The sequence below is a fragment of the Ruditapes philippinarum genome, unplaced genomic scaffold (genome assembly GCF_026571515.1).
Source record: "Ruditapes philippinarum isolate M1 unplaced genomic scaffold, ASM2657151v2 ctg21952_1_1_1_1, whole genome shotgun sequence".
NCBI lineage: Eukaryota > Metazoa > Mollusca > Bivalvia > Venerida > Veneridae > Ruditapes > Ruditapes philippinarum.
The window spans coordinates 1-11322 of record NW_026865376.1 but is presented as its reverse complement, the minus strand read 5'-3'; the positions used below and the strand labels follow the sequence as shown (position 1 = coordinate 11322).

The 11322-nt window shown below is 32.9% G+C and overlaps 1 protein-coding gene across 1 annotated transcript; it reads left to right on the top strand.

Moving 5' to 3' along the window:
• Positions 1–993: 993 nt before the first annotated feature.
• LOC132728780 (protocadherin Fat 4-like) lies at positions 994–11309 on the top strand (the record flags this gene model as incomplete). The annotated part of the gene is given in 7 exon segments (XM_060714452.1): positions 994–1184; positions 1659–1916; positions 2392–2476; positions 3793–3949; positions 8367–8636; positions 9291–9380; positions 10271–11309. Coding segments are annotated over 7 exon segments (1100 nt in total), but the record flags the coding sequence as incomplete, so codon positions are not given.
• Positions 11310–11322: the final 13 nt, after the last annotated feature.

Below are 11322 nucleotides of genomic sequence, written 5' to 3'. Positions count from 1 at the left end.
GCCCAAAATAGCTGAGCATTACAGCAGATCATTACCTTCCATATATAAATTGAAATGCCTTTTTGCTTAGCTCACTGTTCACTGCTTACTTCTCACATACGATTTGTATTAAATATCTATATTTTTGGTGAATCATCTATGACTTTAACCTTTTACAACGAGAATAGATCAGTCTGTGCCACCAGTATGATTGTACCTAGGCCTGCCGTCATACCCCTGCAGCCTGACCAGTCTCTTTACTGTTGGCATTTTCATCCCGATATCATAGACAGTGACACTGTTGAACAGCGTTCACCGGAAATAGCACATCAAAACATCGAGAACCTAAGTAAAATGGTTTACGACGAGTTCACCCGATGTATTGTTTCAACTTTTTTCACCGATTTTTCCGAACTAAACAACTTTGTGAAGCTAAATATGTTTAGTTTTAGAGCAGTATTTGCTTTTTTCTGCAAATTGAATACTTTTTGTTAAATTGGCGATAAATTGTAGTGTATTTGTTTTCTTTTGCGACAGTTTTTAGTTTGGAAAAATCAATTTAGTTATGATGGAGAAATAAAATGAAACATTAACGTAGGTGAACTCGACGTAAACCTCCGGTGTTATGAGAGGCTATATCCGATGAACGCTGTATAACAGTGGTTCTGATAAAAGGTAGCTAATCAAATATGATAAACAAGATCAACAAGGAAAGGCGGCGTTCAATGAACGCAACCCCCATACGACCCAGCAACAAGAACCAGCGGCAAGGAGTCCAGGCGGACCCCAAACAAAAACAGGACAGGGCACAAGACAGAGCACGGACAGGCTAATCACCAAAATGATAAATAATTCGTAACTGATAAGGAATTCAAAGAAAACAAAAAAATGGTTGAATAATAGGAAACAATTTGTAACTGATTAGGAATTCATAGAAAACGAAGTTCACTTTGAAAATTGTAAAGGCTACTTTGTTGTCCCTTTTTAATTTTAACCGCTGGATCATTATTTCAGGTGGGAATTTCAAGATTGCGACAGGCAAGTCACTGAATTATGAAAGAAATCCCTTTTTTAACTGTTCATTCTGGATAGACGACGGTATACATGAAGGAGGCCCTTTCATCTATGAACTTACCGTTGAAAATAACAATGAAGCGCCGTATTTTTCAAACATAATGTATCACGTGAGCACGCCGGAAGGTGCGGTAAGGATGCAATAATTTATATTTGTCTGTGCTCTCATTAAGCAAAACTTCGTGACGGTATTTCGGAAACAATTCGGCAAAGACAGTTCTTTTTTCATATTATCTAATCAGTTATCAAGTTTTTGTTTCCATAAATAACCTATAGCTTATCTTAATTAATCAATTCATAACGAAGTGCCACGTGGCACATTGTCTGAAAACTGTTTGTAACAGAAAGCATTAATTCAATTGGTTTGACTGTATTATAGAAAATAACAGAAAGGCATAGTAGAACTGTCCATAGTTTTGAAAAATAAAAATAATGAAACAACCTACATTAAATTTATAAAAGCATTGTTACATTCTATTCTTGGTACCGATTGTACCTTGTTACCGATTGTTCCTTGGTACCGATTGTACCTTGGAACCGATTTACCTTGGTTTCGATTGCCCTTTGTTACCGACTATATTGAAGTAGGTCAAATAAAATTTCAGAAAGGCGCCACAACTTTCGACGCTTCGTTTGACTGCAAAGATGACGACACCGGTGATTCGATCACTTACGACTTCCGGGCCATCAACAATAGCGACCGGTTTCATGTACTGCCGAGTGGTCTTATCGAATTCAATGTCGATTATGACGTCGATAATGCATATCCGACCGAGGAGGTTTTGACGGTGTATTGTATTGATTCCGGCCACATTGACGGAAACCCTCTGACAGGTTCGGCACAAGTTACTATAACCGTGACTGTAAGTAATCTAAGAGATTGTTTTTTCTTTTTATTATCATCTGTATTTACAACATGTTCACGGGGGAGGAACTGTTACACGAATGATGGAGTTCTTATGATAACTTGTCAAGAGTTCTTTTGATGACTGTCACGGAGTTCCTTGAAAGCGTGACGGATTTCGTCGGAAATCTTTATACATTGTATTATACTGAAGAAACGCACGACAAAATGGTAATCTTAAACTTTAAATGTAGGGTTTGAGATGCTAAATTAAACTTTGATAATTAATCTTGCCTTACATATTGTATTTTGTGTCAGAAAAAACATTATAGTCCACTTTCCTTCGCCTCTTGCTTAAACTCTGTGTAACAGTCCCCCCCCCCCGTGATCTTCAAATAAGTTTAAAGTGAATTGGTCGTTCATAATACACTGCATAACTATGTTGGAAGCATTTAGTATCAGACATATTGATTATTTTTCTTGAAATTCCACAGGATGTAAATGATAATGAGCCGGTGTTTTCGTCCTCATCTTACACGTTCGTAGTTACTGACACAACCACACCCGGAACTGCTATAGGTAATATACCATTGATATATACAATGGTAGGATACTACTGTCCAAGGATGATAACTTGAGCCTTTGTTTACATAACAAAGACCAATAACAATGCGAAAAATAGGTTAGGCAGATCAATGCCACAACCTATAAAAATGAAAATAAAACTGCATGTTATCATATGTCTTGTTAGGGCAGTAGGTAGAGCAACCGTGTCAGTAATATGTTTTACCCGTACAGGCAGAAGTTCGACTTCTGGTACGACACATTTTTTTTTACCTCAGAACACTCAATTGTTCAGAAAACAAGTTTGACCGTTTTTTTCATATACATACATGATTATGAGATCGAATATTTTATTACACTGCCATAAAAAAATACAAAAAAAAGAATAGAAATGAAAATAAATAAATATATACTATAAAATATATATTATAAGAAGAAAACAAAAAGGAAAAACGAAAAATAAATAAATAATTATAATTATAAAAAGAACAGAGCAAGAAGAAAAACTGTGGTTATAAAATGGCACTACGTAGGGTTCGAACCTATGAGTACAAAACACTAAAGGTTACAATAATTTCGATCTTCCGACAGAGCCATAACGGTAATACACAAACGATTCTGTAAGAATAATGCTATAAAGTATCTTTTACGATATCGGATAATGATCCAGATAACCCCGTTTTTGGACTTTCCCATGTACCGTTAAGACCAAATTATCATCCTAGGACAGTACGTCATCGCGCACCTGCAAAATGGGATAAATTTGTTTGGGATTCCGAGTGGGAGCATTTAGGGGAAAAACTTGATCCCATTTTCAGGACTTACCTAGGCAGTAAAACATTAAAGACTTTACATCGAAATCAAGTACTAAAGCCAATCTTTGGTGCACTAAATTACTTTTTGATATTCTAACGATCTGCAGGTGCGCGATGACGTAGTATCCTACCATTGATATAATAATTACAAACTTTTACATATTTTTTTTCAACAATCTCTGTTCACAATATAATCAAATGTTATCGATATAACTACAAGATCAGTAATAGGCATGTCATGTTGAAAGAATTATTTTTTTATAAATAATTCAGACATAACAACTCCGGGATATCATGCTATTGGTAATTCATGTTGTAAGAGTAAATATAAATATTCCAGATATAACAACTTCAGTTTCTGTTATTGGTAAGTCATGTCGAAAGAAAGGGTCCGAAATAATAACATGCTAAATTGTTAACCCCGACACACTAGGGTGAGCTTTCTTCTGTTGCTATGTACCTCTCGTTCTTTCCCTTAATATGTACTCATTAGTTCTACTTAAAAAATATTCGAAGGTGTTATGGCAGTTACGGATGCTGATAGTACAACTAACGGTTACGTCCGGTGTTCAGCAAGTTCGGGCTCCACTTACAGCACCTATTTTGCCATTGGCGCCAATTGTAACGTGTACAGTACAAGACAAGTGGACTTTGCAGCTGGTACTCAAACTCAGTAAGCGTCATTGAATTTCTACGTTTCTTCATAAAGGGCTTTCAACCAACTGGGTTTGTTTTATATCGAATTTCTGAGGAGAAAATATAAATATATTTCATTCGATTAAGTTGACTAATAAATAAAGGACAATAAATGAAGGTAAGTTAAATACTGAATTTATTGAACGAGTTGGAATAAATTATATAATGCAGGCCTCTATCGAGCATAATATTAATTTATTGAACGAGTTCAATAAATTCAGTCATGAACCTTTTATCACATACCAGAAAAAAGACCGTTTGAAGTGAAAATGAACCATTTTTCATTGACGCGCCTATATATAAAGCACGTAAAATAACGTCACGTCAAAATATATGCACGACCGTGCAATACCATTCTACGTTGTCGCAAAAGCAGAACTGGTATGTGATAAATATTTCAATTTTTTATACCTCTCGTTAACTTTTCACTATATAGCATTGTGTAACCTCACATTGTGTTATTTCATCGGCAATATTGGCCAAGGGGGAGTAATCTACATAGAGTTCTAGTTCTCTCCCTTGGTCGATCTTTAGGAACGAAAAAAACATGTATAGTGGTGAAAAAAAAATTAAAATGTTGGTTCGGTATTTCAATAACAACATACCACAACGTTACTTTTAGATATTAGAGGGAAGTCAATATCTTATAGTTCATACATAAATAAGCTAAGAAAAAACAAAGAAAGTCAACTATTAAAAGAAATAAGTTCTATTGAAGCCAATTTATCAGATCAAAATGTTGATAGACTGCTCTTACTAAGAGATGAATTATCTCAGATAAATAATGAACGACTTCAGGGAAACCTTATAAGATCAAGGGCTAAATTATCCCTTGAATGTGAAAAACCTACTACATATTTTTGCAATTTAGAAAAATATAATTACATTTCAAAAACAATTTATAGAGTACAAAATGAAAATGGAACTATAATTGATAACCAGGAAGACATTTTAAAAGAAACAGAAAGATATTATGAAGCTCTGTTCAAAAAAAGCGAATCTAATGAAATAATTGATTTTAATGATTTTACATATAATATTAATAATAATAAACTCACAGATACAGAAAGCCAAAACTTAGAAGGTGAAATAACTTATCATGAGGCATCATTTGTTTTTAAAAAACATGTCAAACAACAAAAGCCCCGGCTCATCTGGTTTTGGAGCCGATTTTTATAAAGTATTCTGGAAAAAATGGGACATTTTATTGTAAGAACTCTAAATGAAGCATATAATGTCAACCAGTTATCCATTACTCAAACACAAGGAATAATTACATGTTTACCTAAGGAGAATAAATCTAAACTTTTTCTTAAGAATTGGAGGCCAATAACTTTGTTAAATACTATATATAAGATTGGATCTGGATGCATTGCAAACAGAATTAAAATATTCTTAAATAAACTTATTAGCAAAGATCAAACGGGTTTTATAAAAGGAAGATATATCGGAGAAAATGTTAGACTGATATATGATATTATGAACTATACAGAAGAAAATGATATTCCTGGATTACTTCTTTTGATTGACTTTGAAAAAGCATTCGATTCGCTATCTTGGGATTTTGTACAGAATACCTTATCTTTTTTCAATTTTGGTGCATCAATTAAAAAATGGTTTAATATCTTTTATGAAAATGCAACATCAGCTGTTTGTCAATGTGGATTCTTATCCAAATTTATCAATGTACCGCGAGGCTGTCGTCAAGGCGATCCTCTTTCATGTTATATATTTATATTATGTGCAGAAATTCTTTCCCTTAAGTTGAAATCCGTAGAAAATATTAAAGGAATACGTATTAAACAGACTGAACATTAACTGTCACAGTTTGCTGATGATACCACTGTAATGTTAGATGGAACAGCACAATCTTTAAATGCCACTCTTGATGTTTTATCAGTTTTTGCTCAGATCTCGGGGCTCAGGGTGAACTTTGAAAAGACAAAGGTTGTTTGGATAGGCATTAAAAAGTACAGCAGTGATAGCATAAAAACTAGATGGAAACTGAATTGGAACGAAACTAGTTTCAAAATGCTTGGTATAACATTCCATGTGGATCTTGAAAAAATGGTAGATCTTAACTTTAAAGAAAAAATATCCAATATAGAAAAAATGATTAAACAATGGAATAGAAGAGCTTTGACTCCAATCGGTAAAATAACAGTAATAAAAACAATACTTATTTCACAACTAAACCATTTATTTATAATGTTGCCGAATCCTTCGGATAAATATATACAACAAATTAATGATACATTATATGCTTTTATTTGGAATGGAACTTCAAAAATTAATAAAAATGTGTTAGTTAAAGATTACATGGAAGGGGGTTTAAGAATGGTAAATGTAAATGCTTTTATGAATGCGTTAAAACTTACATGGATAAGAAGAATTATTTCAAGTGATGGTTGTTGGATAAGTATTTTAACACAGGGTATCGATGTACAAAAATTAGTCACGTGTGGAAAGCATTATGTCGAAAAAATGTCAAAATCTATTAAAAATGAATTCTGGAAACACACTTTAAATGCATTTTCATTGTTTATTGAGCATCAGAAATTTGATAAAGAAGACATTTTTAACTTACCTTTATTTTACAATCAGAACATTACTATTGGCAATAAAAGTATTTTTTTGTAAATCTTGGTATGATAAGGGAATTCGTTGTATTTATGATATCTTACAAGACAATGGCCAGTTTTATACACCAGAAGAATTAGGCAAAATCTACAATATAAATATCAATCATCTTTTATATTTAGGAATTAAAAAAGCAGTTACAAACTTTTTTCAAAATGTCTGCTTCAACCCTTTAACTTTTAAGAGAGAAAAATTGCCAACAATTCCAATACACATTAAAGGGATAATTAAAGACCAAAAAGGCTCAAAATATATGTATGATTCGCTTAATGTCAATTTCAGCAAGCCCGTTTGTCAGGTCAAATGGTCACAAAAACTATGCCTCCCAAATGATGATGAATACTGGAAGAATATATATAATTTACCATTCAAATTGACAAAAGATACTTATTTACAATGGTTCCAAGTAAGACTTATCCATAGGATTTTGGGTACAAATAATCTTTTGTTCAAAATTAAATATATTAACAGTCCCTTATGTAGCCTTTGTAATCTTCATGATGAAACTATAGAACATATCTTTTGGGAATGCATTCACAGCAATAAATTAATACACGAAATTTGTATAGATAAACTAAACATGCCAAACTTGAATAAAGAAACTATGCTTTTTGGTTACACTAAAGGAAACAATACAATAAATATTGTAAACAATTTAGTTCTTTTATATGTCAAAATGTATATTTTTAAATGTAAAACTAATAAAACAATGCTATCTTTTGCTGGTGCTATAAAGTATATTTCATATGCTTTAAAGGTAAATGAAGAAAAAGCTATCCAATGTGGAAATCTGGACCAATTTAAAAAAGACTGGCATACTATTTTAAATATATGTCATTAATCATAATATAATAGAGACCTATCCAAATTTTTTGTTCCAATCTGATTATGATTAATGTAAATCATCAAAATACTTGTTCGTATGTTGATGTTAGGAGCGACCTTTGTCTTTTCAGTTTTTATACCTAGCTTTGTTTGAGCATACATGGAAGAATATTTTCATGTTTGTAGTATTTTTGAACGTGCCCTGGCCGCAAAGTATTTGTCTTTGATGTTTTTGTTGTGTTATGTTGTTGTTTTCTTTTGTAAATAATCATCCTTTTTCGTATGTCTATTTATTCTATCGTCAAGCCTCCTAGCTAACCCCATTAGTATCATTAGTTTGTGTATTACTCATAAATATAGAAAAAAGTAATTATGTTTTTGTTTAAGGCATAATGTAGATTTAGTAATATTTTTCTATGTCTTGAACTTATAACCTCCTTTACATATTCAATTTTTCAAAAAAAAAGTTTTGCCGTAAATTACTTTATGTTAATACTATGTTAACTTTTCATGTTTTAACACATTATTGTAAGACTGTTAAGGGATGGACCTCCGACCCTTAAATAGTCATGCGACGGAGGCAATAAATGGGGTCACCTTCGGGGCCTGAAAAAAAAAAACAAAAAAAAAACATACCACATGTCTCTCAGGGTAATAGTGAATTTTAGCAACCCTTGAACTGAAATAACATGATGATAGTGTTAAAATAAATCGCCTCTCTCGCTGACCATTTAACCTTTTAAGCAGACGACATTGTTTGTCGGTCACTGACCAATTCAACCAAGGGCCATAACTTCAATATTTAAAGCACAGTTTTATTCAATATTAAAAGCACTGTTTTATGTTTGAGAAAGAATTTGGACAAAAAACAGTACCAAAACATATTTTCGGCTGGCAAATGTTAAATTCTCAGCCCATTTCCAATGCAGGTATATTGTCACAGCGATTGACGACGGAAATCCGCAACTAACCGGAACATCTACAGTTGCCATCATTTACCAGCAGACACCGACAACCACCACAACGCCCGCTCCAACTACCACGCCATACAACTTTTTTGACCATGCTGGTAATATTGTATTGTTTGTATTTTGTCTCTTAATGGCGCTGGCTTTACTTGGATTGCTCACATGGTGTCTGATGCAGTTTTGTTGCCCAGGGATGTGCAATTGCTTTGGGCGCGGAGGAAGATCCCGGAGGTAAAATGTTATGCACAATTATCTTTTAAAAACTCATTGTATATTCATTCCATAATGTTACATGGCAACATCAACTTTCGGCCCGCTGCTTTTAAAAAAAAATAAACCCGCTCGGACCATATTGCCCCGCACCCCTCACCCATTCCCCACTCTGACATTGCTAACCTTTTTTTTAGAATTTTTAGAAACTATGTTCGATATAACATCCCACATAGGGATATAATATATAATGGAACCCGGTTTGACATCGCTTGTCTCGGGCGAACATTCCGATTTGTTCGTTTTCATCGTATGTGATATTCAAATAATTATTATACTCAATCTATATACATGTCCAATTCTAGCAGTTTGATAAAGCATCATATCTTATTCTAGATGTCGCTCTAGAAGTAAACATTCATTTGAGCCGCGTTACGACAAAACCAACATAATGGGTTTGCGACTAGCCTGGATCCAGACCAGCCTGCGCTTCCGCGCAGTCTGATCAGGATCCATGCTGTTCGCTATCAGTTTCTCTACATGTCATAGGGTTGGTAAGCGAACAACATGGATCCTAATCAGACTGCGCGGATGCGCAGGCTGGTCTATATCCATGCTGGTCGTAAACCCATAATGTTGGTTTTGTCATGACGCGGCTCAATTTTAATTTTCTAGATATCCAGATAGACGGAGAGATGATTATAATAAAGATAGAAGAAGAGATGATTATAAAGATAATAGAAGAAGGGATTCGGACGAATATGAGTAAGTACAATATAACGTCATATAATGAGGAACGTTTACGTCATCAGTAGTTTGTTTTATAATGTAAACAGAATGTAATTATGGGCTTATTTTAAAGCTGTAAGCCTCCAGATAAGCACAAATATTTCAATGAAATCACACTTGAGAAATATATGCTAAGATTTTAAGGAAAGGTAAAAATATTCAATATTCAAGTGATAACTTACATGTTATGTGTGATAAATTACTGATTTTTCAGTATTTATAACTATATTTATACTGCGTTACTAACGCAGTAAGGGCTATTTCTTTTGCAAATTTCGTCGTCTTTTAGTATTTTACTTGGGTTGTAAGTGCCATTCATAATGTGTAAATTGCTTCAGTTTGGGTATTTCACTAAATAATACTTTTGTACAGATTTTCAAAATTTTTCATGAAAATTAGCATGAATCTGGAGGCGTGCTGCGTTAAAAGGTTTCTGTTTAATAACGTCTTAGTCCTTATGTGTCTGCTTAACTACGTTTAAGTCTTTATTGGTTGAAAGGAATAGAAAAAAGAGAGAACATAACCACATCGTAAACTTTTTGTACGTAGTCATGTTATGTTGGGTTATAGCTCATCGTCGGTTACCCACGGTATATATTCCGTACATACCTCATTATAAATAATGTAGTATGTGTACGGAATATAAATATATACAATGGAAAGCCGTCAATGGTTTTAGCTCTAATGTTCGAAATTATATAAGACTTATACTTTGTATACCTATAGGTAAAAGCATGTAGCAGAAAGATCTTATGTCTGACAAAGGTCAAGAATTGACAGTTTTATAATATACACATCGTAAATTGTTATAGTTTGGCACTTTTATATTTATTAATCTTATTTGTAATGTATTTTGTCACTTCCAGTTCTCCAAAACGTAAGTTTACCGTCAGAGTTTTATATATAGTGATTTGAGGTTGCTTTTGAAAAGCTTTTTAATTGCATAAAAACATTTTATTGTTAGTGCACGGCTTTAGATTAATTGTATTTTATTTATTTATTTGTATTCTATTATTTTATTTTTTTGCTCTCTTAAAATTTGTGGTCTTGTTCGTTAATAACCTTAAAAAAGCAGGTAAGTATAGACGAGCGTTTCTGAGTATGAGATGTTTTGAGTACGAGAATTAAAGTAAAGAAGTAAATGGACATTAAATTCTAATTTTAAAATGGCGCGTAATTTGTGAAGTCGCATTATAATGGTTTATTTTTACTTTTAGATTATTTGTTAAAAGTTGGCCATAAGTCCATTGCGCAATTCAATGATTTAATGGGATCCTAGACTCATTCGTGTATTTTTAAGCTATTTTTTAAATCAATTTTACTTTTTTTTTCTGATAAAATGTTTTCTCTTCTCAACATATAGATCCCATTGCGTTAGAATTTATTTATTGATTTATGGCTTATTGTTTGTTGTTGAAAATTATGCAGGCTTCAGATATCTTAGGAGGCTAATATAATTAATGGCGATACATGGAAATTTGTGTTGACAGAATGACGGTGCTATGCCGAGTGTTCGAATGCCTCCATATTTACAGAAACATAGAAATATGCTTGGCTATTAGAAAAAAAAGCAGTTTTTATATAATTTATATTTATTTAGCAAGTAAGAATATACTGAAATTAGTCGAGTTGTCCATAATGCATGCGGTGTATTGCTACTTTATGTTATAAATGTAATATTTACGTATGGTATATAAGGCGATATGTAAAAAAACTTAATTAACCATTCATGATTTCGTTAAAGACAGGCAAAAGAATTATACAAATCACTTGACTTTTCGTGTTTATTTTTAGATTTTGTAAGCGCTGCGGTGATAAGGAGCAATCCAAAATATTTTTTTCATTTAACCACTTTTCAATTGAATAGTTTAATTATACAGAAAGTGTCGAAATTTGCCGAATGTTCCCGAGTATTGTG